Source organism: Saimiri boliviensis, chromosome 14 (genome assembly GCF_048565385.1).
Source record: "Saimiri boliviensis isolate mSaiBol1 chromosome 14, mSaiBol1.pri, whole genome shotgun sequence".
In the NCBI taxonomy this organism is placed as follows: Eukaryota; Metazoa; Chordata; class Mammalia; order Primates; family Cebidae; genus Saimiri; species Saimiri boliviensis.
In genome coordinates this window covers 47,342,215-47,365,246 of record NC_133462.1, presented here as the reverse complement: position 1 = coordinate 47,365,246, position 23,032 = coordinate 47,342,215, and the positions used below count along the sequence as shown (strand labels likewise).

Sequence of the window (23,032 nt, the reverse complement as noted above, 5' to 3'; positions counted from 1 at the left end):
GTATGAGCCACCGCACCTGGCCAGGAATTTTATTCTAATCAATTACTGGATAAATAAAGAGTAAAACTCAATTGTCCCCACCATGCCACACTATCTCTTAGGATTAGAACATCTACTTTGTCAATCAGAGGACAGAAGAACTTCAGAGAAGTCAAACCACTTGCAAAAAGATGTATTTCTAAAAAGGCACTCTCATGTCTACTGGTGGAAACTTAAATTGGTGCCACTTCTTCAGGGAAAATTTGCCAATATCTATTAAAATGTTGAACTAACCAAGAAAAAAATGCATACCCTTTGATCTAACTATTTTGCTTCTAAGAATTATTTGTCTTGAAGTATACCCTTACAAGTCCCAAGATGTCTATGTACAATGCTGATGAGTACAGTACAGTTTGTATTAGCAAAAGAGAAAATAAAAAATAAATAGGCCAGGCACAGTGGCCCATACCTGTAATCCCAGCACTTTGGGAGGTCAAGGTGGGTAGATCACCTGAGGTCAGGAGTTCGAGACCAGCCTGGCTAACATGGTGAAACCCTGTTTTTACTAAAAATACTAAAAATTAGCCAGGTGTGGTGGTGTGCACCTGTAATCTCAGCTACTCGGGAGGCTGAGGCAGGAGAATCACTTGAACCCGGGAGGCGGAGGTTGTAGTGAGCTGAAATCACGCCACTGCACTCCAGCTTGTGCAACAAGAGCAAAACTCCATCTCAAAAAATAAAATAAAATAAAATAAACAAATAAGCCTGACCAACATGGTGAAACCCTGTCTCCACTAAAAATACAAAAATCAGCCAGATGTGGTGGTGCACACCTGTAGGCCCAGCTACTAGGGAGGCTGAGGTGGAAGGATTGCTTGAACCTGGGAGGTGGAGGTTGCAGTGAGACTAGATCATGCCTCTGCACTCCAGTCTGGGTGACAAAGCAAGATCCTGTATCAAAAAAAAAAAAAAAAAAAAAAAAAATTAAAACCCAAAAACAAACAGATTAAATGTCCATCAATGAGAGGATAGTTCAATACATTCAGTTCAATACATTAGAAGAAGACAAATTTGTATACTTATGGAATGCCCGCTAAGATACACATTAAATGAAAAAGACAAGTGCAGAAGAACATATGGAGAAGAACTGGATGGCTAGGGGGATGGTGTCTTTATTACTCTGAATTAAGTACCATAAATATAGTTTTTATCTTAAAAAATTATAAAGTGTGAATATCATGATACCTAGCACATATGCAATGCCTTTATTTAAAAACAAACAAAAGATAGTAACAGTAATCTGGCTCCACGCTGGCCACAATGGCTCATACCTGTAATCCTAGCACTTTGTGGGGGCTAAAGCAGAGAGGATCACTACCAGCCTGGGTAATACAGCAAGACCTTGTCTCTACAAATAAATTAATTAATTAATTAAATAATCTGGCTTCATAGGATATGAGCTAGCTTGCTTCTAAATCTTCTTCTTCTTGTTTCCACCTAGAACAAGGTAAGAACAACCGACTACTCTACCATCTGCCCAACCTAGCTGTCCTGACCTCCCTTCATCCCGTGTACTGTGATGCCGGCATTGATGCTCTGGTGTCTTTAATCAAATATTGAGAAGACTTCCTAAGATTTCCACTGCAAGTAACACTTCTCAACAACTCCTCCCTGCAGTGGGGAATTAACCAAAGAGGTATCCCTGTTCATCTTTAGAATGACTATAAGAAATTAGGCAATCTATGCTTGCTAAAGTCAACCGTATTTCCTTCGTATTTATAAGTGTAACTTAAACTAGATACCACCATTCACACACTCATTGATTCTCCAAAGATGTACTATAAACAAGTGTTATTATTTGCAAGGAATATGATGATGAATAAGACACAGACCCTATCCTCTTTCAACTGTAGGATTTTAGGAAGTAGTCAGCAGTACATAAATAACTATAATAAAGGAAAGTAAAATATGCCAGAAATAAGTTACAGATGAAATGCTATGGGATTTCAAATAACTGCAATTGTTATTAGCTAAGAAAATCAAAACAGTGCCAGGTGTGGTGGCTCATGCCTGTAATCCCAGCACTTTTGGGGAGGCTGAGGTGGGCTAATTGCTTGAGGCCAGAAGTTCGAGACCAGCTTGGCCAACATGGTGAAACCCCTGTCTCTAAAAACAAAAACAAACAAACAAAAAAAAAAACACAAAAAATTAGCTGGATATGGAGGCATGTGCCTGTAGTCCCAAGTATGCCGGGGGCTGAGGCAGGAGGATTGCTTGAGCCCAGGGTGCAGTGAGCCACGACTGCATTACTGCACTCCAGTCCGGATGCTAAAGCAAGACCCTATCTCAAAAATAAAAAAGAAGAAGGAGAAAATTAAACAAGACTTCATGAAAAATGGCATTAGGGAGACAGGCCCCGAAGGGTAGGTAGGATTTGGAAGTTCACAGACAAATCAAAGATGTTTCAGGTCTAAGGCAGGGTGTTAGTAAAGAAAAAGTAAAGGGAGCACATGGAGGACAGAAAGAAGTTAAGATTAACTCAAAAAGAAATTACAGTAAAGTGCATAGTGACAAAATGAGACTGGAAAAGTTGGTAAGGGCTAGGCTTTGGGAGGTCTTTAATACTAGGTGGAAGAGTTAAACTTAGTTTGTAGAAATAGGGAGCCAGGTAAACTGGAGAAAGAAGTCAGAGAGATCAGTTAGATAACAATAGTTCAGTTAGACTTGAGGAGACAGAACAGAAAAGCACAGGTAGGTATTCAATATGGAAGAATTAATCAAGGCTGGGCATGATAGCTCACGCCTGTAATCCCAGCACTTTGGAAGGCTGAGGCAAGTGAATCACAAGGTCAGGAGATCGAGACTAACCTGGCCAACATGGTGAAACCCCATCTTTACTAAAAATACAAAAAATTAGCCAGGTGTGGCAGCGTGTGCCTGTAATCCCAGCTACTCGGGAGGCTGAGGCAAGAGAATTGCTTGAACCCAGGAGGCGGAGGTTGCAGTGAGCTGAGATCACACCACTGCACTCCAACCTGGGCAACAGAGTGAGACTCTGTTTCTCTCTCTTTCTCTCTCTCTCTCTCTCTCTCTCTCTCTCTCTCTCTCTCTCTGTGTGTGTGTGTGTGTGTGTGTGTGTGTGTCTGTACTTGGCAACTGATTAGACAAGGGAAGACAATTAAGACCATGCTGAGGTTTTGAAGATGGGTACCAGGAAGAAGGTAGCATTAGTAACTGGAAACAGATTAAGAAGCAGTAAAGAATGGAAATTAAGAGTATGGGCTCAGGAACCAGACTGTCTGGATTCAAATCCTGCCTCTAATATTTACTAGCTGTGTGACCATGGGCAAATAACTTAAATCTAGAAAAACGAAATAAGCAGTATCTACCCAGGGAGGTTATTTTTTTAAAATACTGATGCTGGGTCCCATGTCAGAAATCCTGAGTAAGTCTGGAGTGATCTTTAGTGGTCTTGAGCATCTGTATTTTCAGAGAGCCTCCCAAGAAATTAGGATACCCACAACTGAGACTCTAAAGGGTAACTTGCAAACCATGTCATTTTAGTCTTGCAAGGAGGTTTATATAGAAGTCAGTATACAAAGTCAGCAGCATCTCAGACACCCAAAGACCTGACCGATCACTTTCACCAAATTTTGTTAGTAGCCATTTGTGAAGAATAGGACTGCTAAAAGGCTAGAAACACAACTTTAGGAAATCCTTCTGAGCTGGGCTTCAGAAACGGCTTGAAAAGAAACACACTATGAGACAAAAAGAACCAATAAAGAGGCATGAGCCATACTGAAGGAGCAAAGGTTAAAGCACAATTTACTAACATCCTCCAAGCAGCTCTCCAGCTCCATCGGGGGTTGAAGGGGTACAGACAGAAAGTGGAGATTAGGGAGCTATTAGAATGAATTTATCAAAAGTTAAGCTAATGTACTTGGGAAGGAATGAGGGTGAAATCTTCCACAATGATCTTTGAGAGCGAGAGAGGCCATCTTGGCTAAATGGCTTTCAGGTAGGCTCCTGCTGATAACAGTGGGGTGGATGAAATTACCCTGAGATTCCTTTAACCTTAAAAATTAATGTTCTTAATTTCTGGCTGGAAAATCATTAGAGACTCCTACATGCCAGCACCCCAGCAAGCTCTCTGGGACCTACCTTTAAACTCCATGTTAGTAGCGTCATCCAGAAGTTCCTCCTTCATGGTATTAAGTGTCTCAACAATCATATCCTTCATTTCCTCCTGCTTTCGGTTGGCAATATTCATCAGTGATTCATACAATTCATTCTCCTTTTTTCGAGTATATTCTAGACGTTTGGGAGTGATCTGCAGATCCCGCTGCATGTCAAATGCCTGGTTAATAAAGATGTCAAGGCAGTGGCAATGCACCAGGTTCAGGGCCTTGGCTGCATCCACCAGGCGAGTCTGTAACACCTGGTGAGAAAATGTGCTCAAGTGTCTCAGCTTTTCACTTTGTTCCACCAACATGCTCTGAGCTTTAGTATCCTGGCCAGGAGCCCCACAGTTCCAGTGACTGCTGCTCAGATAGCCCAGGTCAATTAGCTGGTGATAAAGCGGTGATCTTTCATTCTCCGTTCTCCTGGTTGAGGAGTCTATTATCTCTGAGCCCAGTTTTGGCACTTTGAAAAAGAATACAGGAAAGGAGAAATACTTTCGGATTTCCTGAAGCTCTTGCTCATCCCTCTCAGAAAGTTCATCTTTGTGGAGTGCATAGGTTATCACAGGCAAGAAATCATTCACCAGGTCACCCAGAACATCCACTGTGGGCCGGAGGCCTTGGCATGGTGCTACCACAATGTCCACTTCCTGGAAGGGGAAGGGGGTCATATCAGCACCTCAGGGTCAGAACCAATCCTTGCCTCCCCAGAGTCCCACACTGAGACCAAAATCCTGATCTACAATGGAACAACTGGACTTCGGTACCCCAGCCATTGATCCACCTTCCTCGGTTACCAACGCTAACTGGGGCAGCCTATAAAGGCAGACACTCGTCTAGAGAGAGTGAAAAAACAAAGAAGTAAAAAGGATAGCAACCCTTAGCCATTCAGATAAAAAAAAATTTGCTCTCTGCCTTCCTTTATTGCTTAGATTTTCCCACTGAGTCCCTCTGATGAAGAATTAAGACAAATAATGGAAGAAAAAGGAATTGTTACGGAGATTATCAGACTGGAAGTGAGCTGGCCTGGAGCATTCCCCCTCTTGCCCTCCTCTCACACCTCCCTCTCTGCCATTCTGACCTAACTTCTAAGCATCCTTTAAGTCTCAATGCATGTTATAACATAACCTTATAGAGCCTTTCCTATTACACAATCCCAACCAAGCACACTCTACTTCCCTTTTCTTAAGGTTCAACATATTTATAATCCGCTTATTTAAAACTCTTCTTTTGCCTATCTGTCTGTAAACTCTTTGAAGGCAGGGACTAGGTCTATTTTGCTTACTATTGTGGCTCCAGTGCCTAGCATGTCCTAAATACTGTCAAATCAATCAATTGCAGGAAACTTAAAGCCAGTTTCACCAAACATTATTACTGTCCTATTCTGAGTCTGTAGGTATCCCAAAGTCTTAGCCACCTAACTCTAAATAATACCTTTAGGAATATGATCACTTGGTATGACAGAGAACATCTGCCTATCCAATACCTAGTCTCCATGTGATAAGGGAGGGCAATGTCCTTTACAGATAGGGGTGTCCAAAAAGTGGGTGGGGTTTCCAGGAAAGCCCTTTAGGGTACAGGGGGTGGATTCTACCAGGAAATATGCCCTGTGGCCTTGTCCTTCTTCCTGCCTGGAGCACAGATATGACAGCTAGAACAGCAGTGATCACTCAGCAGCCCTAAAGCAAACCTGAGGGTGGAAGTCAGCACTAAAGATGATGACACCAAAAGAAAGAGGGAGCCTAGGTCTCTGGTGATCACAGAGCTGCCACATCAGCTCTCAGTTACCTAGTTTCAGACTTCTTATATGCAAGGAAAAAAAAACCACCAAAAACTCTATCTTTAAGTTCCTGACTTTTTGGTTTTTTTATTTTTGTTTTTTGATGATCTGTTACACACAATTGAACCTGATCCCAACTGAAATACCCAAGCTGCTGAAGTGAGTTTCAAGAATGATCTCTAGGCCAGCACAGTGGCTCACGCTTGTAATCCCAGCACTTTGGGCGGCCAAGGCTGGGAGGATCACTTGAGGTCAGGAGTTCGAGATCAGCCTGGCCAATATGGTAAAACGCCATCTCTACTAAAAATACAAAGATTAGCTGGGTGTGGTGGTGGTCGCCTGCAGGCCCAGCTACTCCAGAGGCTGAGGCAGAGAATGGCTTGAACCCAGGAGGTGAAGGTTGCAGTGAGCCGAGATCACTCCACTGCACTCCAGTTTGGGCAACAAAGTGACTCTGTCTCAATAAAAAAAAGAAACAAGCCTTTCACAGGTCCTTTGCCCAGCCTGCACTATCCACTTTGTGTTCTGCTTCTTTCCTGTGAAGGCTGCAAACACACAAGAGCATATGTACATCTACTGCATCTCCATCCACTGAAGAGGCCGTTGTTCCTCTGTCTCTGACATTGTCTACTTGCCTGGCATTCTAGGTATAAACAGTTAACTAGGGACTCACACATATCAATATAGTACCATTGTAGGTACATAAGACTCCTGATGTCTTCAGGGTCTGCAAACTCAATCAATCCTCCACAGAACTCTAGCATATTTTAGAGTTATAAAAAAACTCAACACAAATATGATCAAGTTTGTGTCCTTAACAGTTATGAGATGAAGAACATTTACTTTATTCGAAGTCTAAAAAATACACAATTTTGTTTCCTTCAGATGAATATTCTGTTTTTATTTCTTATTCTATTTGAGCAGTAGGTTTGTTTTGTTTGTTTGTTTATTTACTTGTTTATTGAAACAGAATCTCACAGATGGAGTCTCACTCTGTCGCCCAGGCTGGAGCACAATGGTGTGATCTTGGCTCACTGCAACCTCTGCCTCCTGGGTTTGAGCAATTCTCCTGCCTCAGCCTCCCAAGTAGCTGGGACTACAGGTATATGCCACCATACCTGGCTAATTTCTGCATTTTTAGTAGAAATGAGGTTTCACCATGCTGGCTGGCCAGGCTGGTCTTGAACTCCTGACCTCAAGTGATCCACCCGTCTCAGCCTCCCAAAGTGCTGGGATTACAGGTGTGAGCCACCATGCCTGGCATGAGCAGTAGATATTTTTGATTAATTTTCTTTTCTTTTTTTTTTTTTTTTGAGATAAGGTCTTATGCTGTTACCGAGCCTGGAGTTCAGTGGTACAATTAAGACTCACTGCAGTCTCAACCTCCCAGGCTCAAGTGATCCTCCCACCTCAGCCTCCTGAGTAGCTGATACTACAGGTGTGAGACACCAACCTCAGCTAATTTTTATACTTTTTTTGGGTATTTTTTTTTGTGTAGGGAGGGGTTTCACCATGTTGCCCAGGTTGGTCTTGAACTCCTGAGCTCAAGCGATCTGCCCACCTCAGCCTCCCAAAGTGCTGAGATTACAGGTGTGAGTCACTGTGCCCAGCCCTGTTTGAATTTTTAAAATCTTTTTTATTTCCAACAAAGCACAAAGGTTTCAACTTCTTTCCTCACAGATAACTAAGCTTTATTCTCAGGTAGGTCATATAACTTGAATTTGCCTGGCCACTTTGAACTACCTAAAGCTCAAAGTGCTTTGAGCATCTCACCATTTGTCATTTTAGCAAACACTACATAAGTCAATCTACTCTTTACCCAACCCCAAGCCAAGAAAGAAATCTGCTGTTTCATCTGTGTCTCAAGTTGCATGGTATGTTTTCTAGTTGGAAGACTAGCCTAATACTCATCTTGCTATTCAAAACAAACCCCCTTTCACTACCCTGAGTCACACATGCTAGAGTATGAATCACTGCAGTGAGGCACATTCAAAAAGTTGGTAAATAAGAAATTTTAAGGTTTAAAATAGAATCCACAATTGCACAAATGCCAACATTATAATCGCATATAAATAATGAGATAAAGACTAAAAAGAATCCCAAGAAAGGAAAACAGTTACATTAGGCTGGGTGTGGTGGCTCACACTTACAATCCCAGTACTTTAGGAGGCTGAGGTGGGCAGACCATTTGAGGTCAGGAATTCAAGACCAGCCTGGCCAACATGGAGAGACCCCGTCTCTACTGAAAATACAAAAACTAGCTGGTGATGCAACTTATAATTCCAGCTACTCAGGAGGCTGAGACAGGAAATCGCTTGAACCCAGGAGATGGAGGTTGCCGTAAGCCGTTATTGAGCCACTGCACTCCAGCCTGGCGACAGAGTGAGACTCCATCTTGAAAAAAAAAAAAGAATTATAAGTGGAAAATTTTTTATATTACAAAGCTGCCCTAAATATATACATTTTTAAAAAGACATAAATAAACCAAGCAAACTTATTAAAGGAAAAGCTTAGGCCAGGTGCAGTGGCTCATTCCTGTAATCCCAGCACTTTGGGAGACCGAGGTGGGCCGATAACCTGAGGTCAGGAGTTCGAGAGCAGCCTAACCTAACAAAATTAGCTAGGCATGGTGGTGCATGCCTGTAATCCCAGCTACTCAGAAGGCTGAGGCAGGAGAATCACTTGAACCCGGAAGGTGGAGGTTGCAGTGAGCTGAGATCGTGTCATTGCACTCCAGCATGGGCAACAAGAGCAAAAAACTGTCTCAAAAATAAATAAATAAAGCCTAAATATTCAAAACCAAAGTATTATTTGAAAATTCCACAAAGAATTTTGTTTGCTTGTTTTTTTCTGATAGATTATCTTGAAATTCTAAAGTAAACTTTCAGGTTTTCCTCAAAGGATCATTTTATTTATTTGAGATAGAGTTTCGCTCTTGTCACCCAGGCTGGAGTGCAGTGGCACGATGTCAGCTTACTGTAACCTCTACCTCCTGGGTTCAAGTGAGTCTCTTGCCCCAGCCTCCCGAGTAGCTGGGATTACAGGCACCTGCCACCATGCCTGGCTTATTTTTGTATTTTTAGTAGACATGGGGTTTTGCCATGTTGGTGAGGCCAGTCTCGAACTCCTGACTTCAGGTGATCTACCTGCCCCAGCCTCCCAAAGTACTGGGATTATAGGCATGAGCCACCACGCCTAGCCCAATACTGTTTTTAAAAGACAGTTGGCTTTATTTGCTTATAGATGTAAATTCATTATTTAAAAAATGCATTTTAGAAGTCAGGCACAGTGGCTCGCTCATGCCTATAGTCCCAGGACTCTGGGAAGCCAGGAGTTTGAGATCAGCCTGGCCAACATGGCCAAACCCATTCTCTATTAAAAATATAAAAATTAGCTGGGCATGGTGGCACATGCCTGTAGTCTCAGGAACTTGGCAGGCTAAAAATGAGAATCACTTGAACCCAGGAGGCGGAGGCTACAGTAAGCCAGGATCATACCACTGCACTCTAGCCTAGGCAACAGAGTGAGACACTGCCTCAAAAAAAACAAAAATGGATTTTGGGCTTTCTAATGGTAGAGCATAGCCTGAAATACTGGCACCCAGAAAGAGGCTGCCTATTCCTCAATATACCTTGTACTAAACAACAATGGATAGAAAACAGGTATCACGCTCTCTCTTCTCCCTTCCCCAACTGACTAAAGTATGCAGTTGGTCTCACTGCTCTGAGTATCATGATTGTCAGAAGATAGGCAAAGAGCTGCTGGTGGAGACTGGCAGCGGTACAAATTAGGCTAGATTGTGATATGCAATTCTGCAATACTCGCAGTGAAGGGATGACTCATGCCTGACAGTTATAAACAAAAAGGAAGCCAGCACTGTCTCCTGGAGACAGGGAGTGAAAAAATAAAAATTAATATAAAGAGGATGAGCCAGAGCTGTTATGGGCCTTAGTATGGCCACCTGAGAGGAAGTATGGCCTCAGACTGTTTCATGGACAGCTATATCCCTTCATAGCACCTAGAACAGTGCCTGGCACTTAGTAAGCATCCAGTAAATAGACATGGAATGAATTAATGAAGAAATGATGCTCAAAGCCGCTTTCAATCAGTATATGCAAAATCTTCTATCTTCAACTCCCATCCCACACATTTTATCCCACACATTTATCTGAAATTGCATTTGCCTCTACTCCAAGAATAAAGCAATGAGTAAGCATTTTGCTCCTAACTCAATCAAGCAAAAAAGCATCTCAAGGAATCATGACAGTAACCCATAATTCCCGTATTGAGTCACAGAATTCCTAAAGAGATTTGTCTTATAGAATGCATTCTGCATAAATCCATGGAATTTACAGAAGGTGATCTGTTGCCACCCATTTTCTTGGCAGGATTAAGAAATGCAATAGAAAGGAGCTTGCTACTCTACAAACATCAGAATATAGCTATTTGGTTTTGTTGTGGGCATAAAGTGTAAAATGACACTATTTTATTTTATTTATTTTTAAATTTTTTGTAGAGACAAAGTCTCACTATGTTGCCCAGGCTGGTCTTAAAACTCCTGATGTTGGCCGGGTACAGTGGCTCACACTTGTAATCCCAGGACTTTGCGAAGCCGAGTTGGGTGAATCACCTGAGGTCAGGATTTTGAGACCAGCCTGGCCAACATGGCAAAAACCCGTCTCTATTAAAAATACAAAAATTAGCCGGGTATGGTAGCGAATGCCTGTAATCCCAGCAACTTGGAGGCTGAGGCGGAAGAATCACTTGAACCCAGGAGGCAGAGGTTGCAGTGAACCAAGATCACAGCATTGCATTCCAGCCTGGGCAACAAGACCAAGACTCTGTCTCAAAAAACCAAAAACAAACAAAAAGCTCCAAAGCTCAAGTGACCCTCCTGCCTCAGCCTCCCAAAGTGCTAGGATTATATGCATGAGCCACTGTGCTCAGCCAGTGACACTATTTTAAATGCCAAGAAGTAATCACTCAATCACCGAAGAAGACTGATCCCTTTCTAAGAATATTGGCTCTTACAGGTGAAGAATCCTTACTCTGTAGCTCATGGCACTTACTAAAACTCAATTATAACAAAGGATGATTTACCAACTAATAATTCAAACAGAAAACAGTGGCCCGACACAGTGACTCATGCCTATAATCCCAGCACTTTGGAAGGCAGAGGCTGGAGGATCCCTTGAACCCAGGAAGTTGAGGTTACAGTGAGCAATGATCACGTCACTGCACTCCAGCCTGGACAACAGAGTGAGACCCCGTCTCTAAGATATAAACAAACATGCAAACAAAAAACCCAGAAAACACTTATGTACGCAGGCTAAAGTTGGTAGGTAGCAGATATTGTTGCTTTCTCTAGAGTTCTGAAGCCTCAGGTTTACACCATATGGAAAAGTATACAACTATATATTAATAATTGTCCTTTCCTTGCACAGCCTTGACCTCAATCCTTGTCCCCATATTCTAGCTATCTTTACTTCCAATTCTCCTCTCATGCCATTCTCATGGGGCATTTGAAAGGTTTCTCCTGTTTGTTTTCACATAGGGCTGATTCTTTTTCATTTTTAAATAGTTCCCTGAACCATCATTCCTAAATATTAATTACATATTAAGTAAAATACCTCTCTATTTTTGTTCTTGTATAGAAAATACCTTGACTCGGCTGGGTGTTGTGGCTCATGCCTGTAATCCCAGCATGTTGGGAGGCCAAGGCAGGTGAATCACTTAAGGTCAGGAGTACGAGAGCAGCCTGGCCAACATAGTGAAACCTTATTTCTATTAAAATACAAAAATTAGCCAGGCATGGTGGCAGGCACCTGTAATCCCAGTTACTCAGGAGGCTGAGGCAGGAGAATTGTTTGAACCCAGGAGGCAGAGGTTGAAGTGAGCCGACATTGTGCCACTGCACTCCAGCCTGGGCAACAGAGTGAGACTCTGTCTCAAAAAAAAAAAAAAAAAAAAAAGAAAGAAAATACTTTTAGTCTTGTTGGTACATATACTTTCCAAGGGGGAGCCACAACCAAACAGGCTATAACATGTTTCTAGGTTATAATAACATGCCTCAAAGAAACTGGGATCAACATGAAGGCAAACCAGCTTTATCCCAACAGTCAACATAGAATGGATACACATTCATCTCCCTACCTAGTAAAAGCATCAGTGTGTATGTAACTGAGGCCAGATATGACTTAGAATAAAACACAATCACAATCATAGTCTTTAGTAATCACAGAAAGCATGAGACCATCATGCTAAAAGTAGATGTATATTTATATCCCAAACACCTAAAAGCAAAGGCTTTAGCTCTGATTCTCAGCTCATAAGCGTGAAGACTTTAAGGATCTGAACTCTCTTCTCTCCCTCTCAAATGACAATGGATTAGGAAACAGACAAGCTGATAAGCATATATTGAATGGCCTCTATGCATTCTACCTAATGGAGAGCCAAATATCTAGGTGTCTACAGATGCAAATAAAAGTAGAAATCTGAATTTTATTCTCTTGGCACTTACTAGATTCATTGAGAGAGAGAGAGAAAATATTTTGTCTAGAATGGGGAAGAGGGAAAGAGAAAGGAGGGAAAACTTTACCTTTCAACTGTATTATTAACCTTTTATAAAAGCTTTCTCCTTTCATTTTATTACAAAAATAAGCCATAATGAATTATGAAGAACTTTGTATCTAATAAGAGCAGAATAATAGCTATAAGTAAGTTGGAACAAGAAGCCTTAAGTATTGGGAGTTCTAATGTGGATGACTGTTAGGGAAGGGATAGGTAACTGAGAGAAGAGGAAATCTTCACAAGAACACCGATTTATTCAATCAAAGGGAGAAGGAAACAGGCTTACTAAGTGCCAGACACTGTGGTAGGTGCTTTCAACACATTCCCTCACTTTACCCTCATAGCAATTCTTTTTTTTTTTTTTTTGAGACGGAGTTTTGCTCTTGTTACCCGTGCAATGGCGTGATCTCAGCTCACCGCAACCTCCGCCTCCTGGGTTCAGGCAATTCTCCGGCCTCAGCCTCCTGAGTAGCTGGGATTACAGGCATGCCCAGCTAATTTTTTTTTTTTTGTATTTTTAGTAGAGACAGAGTTTCACCATGTTGACCACGATGGTCTTGATCTCTTGACCTCATGATCCACCCGCCTCGGCCTCCCAAAGTGCTGGGATTACAGGCTTGAGCCACCACGCCCGGCCCCCCTCATACCAATTCTAAAAGAAGGATTATAGTCCAGTCACAGTGACTCATGTTTGTAATCCCAGTACTTTGGGAGACTGAGGCGGGCAGATCGCTTCAGCCTAGAAGCTCGAGACCAGCCTGTGCAACACGGCAAAACCCCATCTCTACAAAAAAATACAAAAATCAGCCAGGCATAGTAGCATGCACCTGCAGTCCCAGGCACCACTCAGGGGCTTAGATGGGAGGACCACTTGAGCCTTGGAGGTTGAGGCTCCAGTGAGCCAAGATCCTGCCACTGCACTCCAGCCTAGGCGACACAGTGAAACCGTTTTTTTGTTTTTTGTTTTTTTTAAAGATAGGAATTATAGCCCCATCTTACAAATGATGGAACAGAGTGATACGGCTAAGTGACAAAACCAGGATATAAATCCAGGTCCATATAGATACAAAGACAATGTATTGAAGGCCCATTCACTGTGTGTTAAGCACTGTGTGATCTGGTGTTTGGGAAGTTGTGAAAGTAGAATAAAAGATAGACTAGATGCTTTCAGGGATCCTAACAATTCTAGTTAGGGTTCTGATTATGGCTGGGCACGATGGCTTACACCTGTAATTCCAGCACTTTGGGAGGCCGAGGTGGGTGGATCACCTGAGGTCAAGAGTTCGACACCAGCCTGATCAACATGAAGAAACCTCATCTCTACTAAAAATATAAAAAATTAGCTGGGTGTGGTGGCACATGCCTGTAATCCCAGCTACTTGGGAGGGTGATCACTTGAACTCGAGAGGCAGAGGTTGCAGTGAGCTGAGATCATGCCATTGTACTCCAGCCTGGGTAACAAGAGAAAAACTTTGTCCCCGCCCCCCCCCCCAAAAAAAAAAAAGTATATGCTGGTTACAAATAAAGGCTCGATCATCAAACAACACAACACCCTCTAAGAACTGGTTGAGACATCACAAAGCAGTCAAAAAGAAAATATTGTTAATAGCCCTAACAACAGTTTCTGCCTGTTGACAATACTTTTCAGTCTCTGACTCTCTGAATTAGGGATGATTCCCTACCCCAGCCATCCTCTACTCAGAAGAAAACAAACAAATATGTGAGTCAGTAAAAACAGAAAGGAAGCCATTTGGTACAGGAAAGAGGTAGACAGAATCCTAGCAAAGGAAGAAAATAAAAGAAGGTTAAGACTGTGATTGCTCAGATTTTCTCCTCAAAAGCTAACCTTGGAAGGCCAGAGATGAATCACTGACAGTGAATTGAGAAAAAACAGTCTCAGCTTCAGGATGTTGTTTTTTTTCACTTTAAGTTCTGGGATACATGTGTAGAACATGCACGTTTGTTACATAGGTATGGTTTGCTGCACCTTCCTCTAGGTTTTAAGCCCTGCATGCATTTAGGTATTTGTCCTAATGTTCTCCCTCCCTTCGCCCTCCACCCCTTGACAAGCCCCGGTATGTGCTGTTCCCCTCCCTGTGTCCATGTGTTCTCATTGTTCAACTCCCCTTTATGAGTGAAAACATGCAGTGTTTAGTTTTCTGTTCCTGTGTCAGTTTGCTGAGAATGATGGCTTCCAGCTTCATCCATGTCCCTGCAAAGGACATGAACTCATTCTTTTTATGGCTGCACAGGATGTTGTTTTTTATTTTTATTTTTTTGAGAAAGAGTCTCACTCTGTCTCCCAGGCTGGAGGGCAGTGGTGCAGTCTAAGCTTACTGCAACCTCCACTTCTCAGGCTCAAGTGGTCCTCCCACCTTAGCCTCCTGAGTACCTGGGACTATGGGCATGCACCACTACACCCAGCTAATTTTTGCATTTTTTTGTAGAGAGGGTTTTGCCTTGTTGCCAGTTTCGAACTCTGGAACTCAAGAGATCTGCCTGCTTCATTCCCCCAAAGTGCTGGGATTACAGGCGTGAGCCGCTGCACCCAGCCAGGCTGTTCTTTTAGGAGGTATCGAGGTTTCTGTAGTGAACATAGGGATTAAAAAAAAATTCCTGCCTCTGAATCACACATATCCTTCATAGGTATATCAGCCTATAACAGGAATTCCCAGGTTTTTTTGGCAAAGAGCAATGTATGTAGGATGGTTATATTTTACTATGCATGTTAGTGCATGTTAGGGTAAAGGTGAGAGAGATGTCCAAGACAAAATAGGATTACTTCCATAAAGAATTTCTAGGCCGGGTGCGGTGGCTCAAGCCTGTAATCCCAGCACTTTGGGAGGCTGAGGCGGGTGGATCACAAGGTTGAGAGATCGAGACCATCCTGGTCAACATGGTGAAACCCCGTCTCTACTAAAAATACAAAAAAAAAACTAGCTGGGCCTGGTGGCGCATGCCTGTAATCCCAGCTACTCAAGGAGGCTGAGGCAGAAGAATTGCCTGAGCCCAGGAGGCGGAGGTTGCGGTGAGCCGAGATCGCGCCATTGCACTCCAGCCTGGGTAACAAGAGCGAAACTCTGTCTCAAAAAAAAAAAAGAATTTCTAATTTAGCATTTGCCTGAACTTTCCTCATCCTTTTAAAATACATCACTTCAGTTTCCCCTTTTGCCACATAAAATAAGAGTTGTTAAAATTGTAATTATACCTCTAGAATATCATTTCTTACTTCTCTGTCCTGTATGTGTAAGTGACCCTTGTTTTTTATCCCCTGTAGCTGACCATGGAGCTGATCATTTTTTGGCCCAATTCCATAGCCTCCCTCTTCCAACAGTATCTTCTTGCCCTCAAGACCTCACTCAGCATTCTTTCCTACTTTTTACCTATCAATTTTTATCTTTTAATCTAGATACACTCAAGAGACAATATGGTATCTAACTGAAGGTAAGTATAGCAAATGTTGGGTTTGTTTTTGCTTTTTTTTTTTTTGAGATGGAATTTCCCTCTTGACACCCAGGCTGGAGTGCAGTGGCATGATCTTGGCTCACTGCAACCTCTGCCTCCTGGGTTCAAGCAATTCTTCTGCCTTACCCTCCTGAGTAGCTGGGATTACAGGCACGTGCCACCATGCCCAGTTAACTTTTGTATTTTTAGCAGAGACAGGGTTTCACCCCAGGCTGGTCTCAAACTCCTGACCTCAGGCGATCTGCCTGCCTCAGCCTCCCAAAGTGTTGGGACCACAGGCATGAGCCACCGATGTTGGGACCATGTGTGTGTTTTGATAGGGTCTCGTTCTGTCACCCAAGATGTGATTATGGCTCAATGCAGCCTCAAACCCCTGGGCTCAAGTGATCCTCCTGCCTCTGTCTCCTGCGTAGCTGGGACCACAGACGTATACTACCACACCTGGCTAATTTTTTTATTTTTTGTAGAGACGAGGTCTCACTTTGTTACCCTGTCTGGTCTTTAAATGCCAAAAACTAGACAAAAATTGAGAGAAGCCAGTTTGTAGCAACAAACAGTGTTTAGTAAATTTTGGGGTTAAAATTTTATGTAAACTTGTCATTTAAATCCTTTATAATGCTTATGAGTTGTAAAAGCATTTACTGAAAAATTTAAAATACCAATATCTGTTTGTTAAAAACGGGTTAGGAAAACAAACAAATTTAAAAAAGCAGACTAGGGCCAGGCATGGTTGGCTCACATCTATAATCCCAGTACTTTGGGAGGCCAAACTGGGTGGATCACCTGAGGTCAGGAGTTTGAGACCAGCCTGCCCAACATGGCGAAACTCCGTCTCCACTAAAAAAAAAAAAAAAAAAAAAAAATACACAAATTAGCCAGTCATGGTGGCAGGCACCTGTAATCCCAGCTATCCAGGAGGCTTGAACCTGGGAGGTTCTCACAGAAGAATCACTTGAACCTGGGAGGCAGAGGTTACAGTGAGTTGAGATTGCACCACTGCACTCCAGCCTGGGTGACAGAGTGAAACTCGGTCTCAAAAAACCAAAACAAAACAGATTAGTGGCAGGGCATGGTGGCTCATGCCTGTAGTTCCAGCATTTTGAGAGGCCAAGACAGGCGGATTGCTTGAGCTCTCGTGTTTGGGACCATCCTGGCCATGATGGTGAAACCCATCTCTACAAAAATTAGCTGGGCATGGTGGCACACACCTGTAGTCTCAGGTACTCGGGAGGCTGAGGAAGGAGAATTGCTTGAGCCAGAAGTTACAATGAGCCGAGATCGTACCACTGTACTCCTAGCCTGGGTGACAAGAGCGAGACCCTGTCTCAAAAATTAAAAAAAAAAACAAAAACAGATTAGCTATTAGCTATTAGGTGAGGGCTATAAAGAGAAAACTTTACTACTCCAACTGGTTAGAGTTAAAAATGGTTAAAAAAATTTTTTTTTTATTTGCAAGTCACTGACCTTGCCTGGAAATATTAGTCTTCCTCAGTTCCCTGAAATACAGCCCACCAGATAAACACCATGAGCCAATAACCATGTCAGTATGTGGCAGCCCAAAGGGCCAAAAGCACCTGTGGGGATGAAAAGGCTACTGATTAGAGCAGAATAACTGAAGCTATGTAGCTGCCACAGTAAATGTAACGCCACCACTAGGCTCCAGGAATCCCATCTCAGGCTGAGCAAGTTTTATCACTTCTGCTGCTGCTTCTTCCTTTTCTTACAGGTGTTAACAAGGGGAAAAAAAAACACAGGGATAGATTGAGCAACTCTAAGGCACACAACTGTTCCATCAGATTTGTAAGAAGAAAGAAAAAGAAAAGGAGGTGTCAGATACATATGCTTTAAGGTAGGCATGAGGGTGGAGAAGGGGGAGGACTTTTGCATATAAAGACACAACTAGTGAATATGGCAAATGGTGAAATGCGCTGCCAATTGGAAAGCGACTGTTTGAACACTGAATGAGGTTTCAGATACCAATGGCTTGACTGGGTTCCTCTATTGCTGAATTATGAACTGAGAATCTCAGGGGATCCAGAACTTAAAAGGAGGGAATATCAAGCAGTTTGGGTCCATGGAAGTTGGCCTATTCTGAAACAAACTGAAAATGGCTAATTTATGAGGACTTTAAAGTAACGTATTAGAAGAATGACCATTGTATGAGAGGGCAGGGGAAATTCTGCTTTGATAATTTGACAGTTCAAAATGAACACTGCATTTCCCCTAATTCAATCTTGGTTTCCTTTGGCTAAATGTTTCCTTTCTTTACTACCCTCTTCACAAATCAGATGAAGCGCTGTTTAGCACTAACTCACTGGTCCTAAAAATAACTGGAGCTAAACAAAAAGGTCATTCTCGCTGGCATGAACAATCTTCCAGGTAGCTGCTGTGCAATGCCCCCAGCAGTAAGCTGAGTGTTGCTGATGTACTGAACAGAGATAGGAGCCCAGAGGGCAGTGCTTGGATTCCACAAAGGTTGCAAGGCCCTCTGAGACTCAACATCAAGGGATTCTAAACTTAGAACTACAGGGGTTTGGTACGAGGTCTACATCAAAACCACTGGAGAATAAAGCAGATCCAGAGAAATACTGGCCAAGGAAGCCTCACAAACCACATGAAATAACATGAGAGGCTAGTGAATTCCTCAAGAAAAGAGAAAATATATTTTTAAACTATGCTGAGAGAAAGCTGATTTGGTATCTCAACTCCCAGCCAAGTAGCCTCCTTGACTGTTCCCTCTGTCTGCATGGTTAGCACATACCAGGAGCAGGCACTGGGAGCTCTCATGGGAAGATATAAGCTCAGATACACATTTGGAGGACGGCTTGTACTTTCATTTCTGTGACTTTCTTACATCACCTCAATTTATAACACAAAAGTAAATGAGCATGAGAAATTTAAAAAAATAAATCTGGAGCTAGGCGTGGTGGCTCACGCCTGCAATCCCAACACTTTGGGAGGATGGGCGGGGGAGCGGATCACTTGAGGTCAGGAGTTTGAGACCAGCCTGGTCAACATGGTGAAATTCCATCTCTACCAAAAATACAAAAATTAGGCCAGGTATAGTGGCTCATGCCTATAATCCCAGCCTGGACCACACAGTGAAACCCCATCTCTACTAAAATACAAAAAATTAGCCAGGCATAGGGGCATGTGCCTGTAGTCCCAGCTATTCAGGAGACTGAGGCAGGAGAATTGCTAGAACCCGGGAAGCAGAAGTTGCAGTGAGCCGAGATTGCGCCACGGCACTCCAGCCTGGGCAAAAGAGTGAGACTTCATCTTTAAAAAAAAAAAAAAATTAGTCAAGCTAAGGAACGAGAATTGTTTGAACCCAGGAGACAGAGGTTGCAGTGAGCCAAGACAGGGTCTTATTCTATTGCCCAAGTGTTGTACAGTGGTGTGATCACAGTTGACTGCAGCCTCCGCTGGTTGGAGGATCACTTGATCCCCCAACCCCAGTCTTTCAAGTGACTGGGACCACAGGTATGCATCACCACGCCCAGGTAATTTTGTAAAGACAGGATCTCACTGTATTGCCCAGGCTGGTGTTGAACTCTCAGGCCCAAGCAATCCTCCTCCCTAAGTTTTGGGAGTATGGGTATAAGTCTCTGTGCCTCAGTCTCCCTAGTAGCTGGGACTACAGGTGTGTGCCATTGAGCCCAACAGAGTTTTTTAAGCTATAGGTTATCATCTATCAGGTTACAGCATCAACTTACTGGGTTGCTACTAACATTTTCAAACACTGAAGTCAAAGAAAGAGGAAATTATCAGTACATATTGCAGAAAGTAAAAGTGATGTTTCATGAAACTTATATTTCAAATGTTTATGTGTATATATATATATGTACTGGGTCCTGAAAGAAAATTTACATCTTACAGTGAATTAAAATATAAAAAAGTGGCCAGGCATAGAGGCTCATGCCTGTAATCCCAGCACTTTAGGAGGCTAAGCCAGGTGGATCACTGAGGTAAGGAGTTGTAGACCACCCTGGCAAACATGGTAAAACCCTGTCTCTACTAAAATTACAAAAATTAGCCAGGTGTGGTGGTGGGTGCCTGTAGTCCCAGCTACTCTGTAGGCTCAGGTAGGAGAACCACTTGAACCCCCAGGAGGCAGAGGTTGCAGTGAGCTGAGAAGGCACTGCTGTACTCCTGCCTGGGTGACAGAGTAAGACTCAGTCTCAAAAAATAAAAAAGAAAAGAAAAAGAAAAAATACACATACATATACACATATAAGTTTGAAACCATTGAGCTATTGGAAACTTGAAGGAACCAGACCAAAACTGTATACTACAGAGAGACTGTCTATGGATGGATGAAATACTTGTGAACTGTCAAGAAGTTCACGGGTCAACTGAACATGACACAGTTAATATACAAAGATTACTGCCTGAGTTACTATCAGAGCTATTCAAAAACCCTCACATTATCCTGGAGCTAAGAAATGTGAACCTCCAGTTTGAAAACACAGGAAACCACCACTGAAACTGAGCTGAGAGAGAATGGGGGCTTGTTACATAGCCCCCTCTAGCATTTATCAAGATGAAAGAAATACGGACTGTGGAAGGAAATGAGATGACAGTTTCTACTTCTAAAGTGTCACAGGCCATGGCCACAACCAAAAGACTCATTCTTTGACTGAAAAACTAAGCCTCTTAGAAGGGTAGATGAAGTGGTTATAAGAAAGAAGGAAAAAAGAAACCACTCTCCCAGGTCCTGCCAAACTAGCCCATCCTTCCTGGCACAGTTAGCCAAGGGTCAAATTCTGAGCATGGCTGAATTATTTTACCCCTACCCACTTCTGACCCTGACATAATCATATTCCCATTAAGTCTAATCAAATAGCCCAGTCCTAATATCCAGTAGGAAAGAAAGCACAGACCAAGAGAGAAGTTTTTCCTAAGTGGATATATAAAGTCTTAGACAATATTATATCTTATGAGATGGAACAGGACCTGTGTTCTCTTTGGGAGTTTATGAGAGAAACTAAGATACTCTTTAAATAATGGGATCTCCATGTATCTTTACATTGAGCCAGACCTGTCCTCACATTCCCACGTTCCTTATAAAGTAGGAGAAATGATCTGTCCCCTCTGTACTACTTTGTAAATGAATGGGAAGGTGTAAGGAAGAACCCACAAAATTCTTCAGTTGGTCTCAATACTAATAAAAAGAACATTACTCATCCATCATCTTATCATTCCTTTTAGAAAGAGGTAACTAGAGACAATTCCAGCAATATCTTCCTGTTAAGAAATGAGAAAGACCAGGCATGGTGGCTCATGCCTGTAATCTCAGCATTTTGGGAGGCTGAGATTACAGGTAGATCACCTGAGGTCAGGAGTTCAAGACCAGCCTGGCCAACATGGTAAAATCCTGTCTCTACTAAAAATACAAAAATTAGCTGGTGTGGTGATGTACGTCTGTAATCCCAGCTACTTGGCCAGCTGGGGCAGGAGAATTGCTTGAACTCGGAGGCAGAGGTTGCAGTAAGCTGAGATTGCGCCACTGCACTCCAGCCTGGGCAACAGGTGAGACTCTGTCTCAAAAAAAGAAAGAAAGAAATGAGAAAGGATTTCTAACTTTGATTACAATTATTCTGTGAAAGCATGCTGAGATACAAGTATCACATGTTCCTTTTATTTTAGAAATGGAGATAAGGAAGTGAGGAGACAAGAAAATTACTCAGGGCCTTGCGGCATGGTAAGGAAAGGCAAGGATGGGTGTTGCTGCAGCCTTGTTTTTCAACTTCCTATATTACGCTCCTCTGACTCCACTAGCCACTGCTGCTCAGAGTTCAGACTATAGAGCATCAAATTACTTTTCTAGAAAGTCAAAATAAAAGGAAAGCTGGAATATATGTATACAATTGGTATCGAAGTATGAGATTGGTACCTTTAAGAGAGCATGGTGCATCGTTACCTCCAGTTCTGCTAAAACATGAGCAGCATCCTCATTGTCCTCTTGGACTTCCAGATCCTCCTCAGGGATGGTCTCCCAGTTGCCCTGGTGAGCAACCAGCGTATGCACTAGTTCATACTGTCCAGGGAGCGCCAGGCTGACCCGAGTCTGAGTCCCATAGGTGAAGCGGAGGCGCCGAAGCTTACAGCTCTCCTCACTGCCCAGCTTGGTGGTGGGAAGCACCTGCACTCCCAACAGCAGGTTCAACAGCTGGCGCTTGACATTACAATCCTGGCCGAGGATCAGTATGCAAGGGAGGCAGTCCACAATCTGCTGGAGGTACTTCTCTTCATTAGGCGGGAAGGAAATGCAGCTCAGCTGGCCTGGTTGGGGAAGGGGAGAGTGGAGGAAGAGAAAGGAGTGGAGAGAAAGGAGTGAGGAAGGGTAGAGAGACTCACACAGAGATCCCACGAGGATGTCAGGGTCCTAGAGGAGAAATTTCTAGAAATCTTGGTTGAAGAAGATACCAGGGGAAAAACCCCAGTGAGAAAGGGCTCTTCACATATCAAACAGAATTCCCTTCCCTAGCTTATTCCCCAGGAACAAGCTGTTATTTCTACCCAGAAACGTGGGCATGACCTCATCTTCCCTCCCTACTCCTTTTTCATTCAGTGAAAGGACAGCCTAAGGAGTTTACAAGGACTCCATCACAAACATCAAGATTATTAAAATAACAAAGCTGGAAAAAACTATACTAATTGAGATATGAGCCCAAGGAGAAACATACTTGAATGTGTCAAAATTAAACCCTTCCTTCTGACAGAAGACCTAATACTTGAACACAGATTACAGTCATGTGTCGCTTAACAACAGGCATACATTGTGAGAAATGCATCATCAAGCCATTTTGTCATTGTGTGAACATCAGAGTGTATTTACACAAATCTAGGTGGTGTAGGTATAGCCTATGCACACCTAGGCTATAGGATGTAGCCTACTGCTCCTAGGCTACAAACCTGTACAGCATGTTACTGTACTGAATACTAGAGACAGCTATAACACAATGGTAAGTACTTGTGTATCTAAACGTATCTAAACATAGAATAGGTATGCTAAAAATACTGTACCTTTGTTGACCTAGGTGCCATCATGCAG

General features: G+C 42.7%; 1 protein-coding gene across 4 annotated transcripts in view; it reads right to left on the bottom strand.

Annotated features, from left to right (window-relative positions):
• Positions 1 to 23,032, bottom strand: part of DSTYK (dual serine/threonine and tyrosine protein kinase) — a 68,904-nt gene that overhangs the window by 22,436 nt on the left and 23,436 nt on the right. For 3 of the 4 annotated variants that reach the window (XM_003938326.4, XM_003938327.4, XM_074384935.1), the window contains exons 2-3: positions 21,872 to 22,260; positions 4,141 to 4,810 (exon numbers count right to left, since the gene is read on the bottom strand). In XM_003938326.4, coding sequence (XP_003938375.1) covers positions 4,141 to 4,810; positions 21,872 to 22,260 — 1,059 coding nt within the window. The remainder of the gene's footprint in view (positions 1 to 4,140; positions 4,811 to 21,871; positions 22,261 to 23,032) is intronic. The other variant, XM_010348962.3, reaches the window with a different exon arrangement.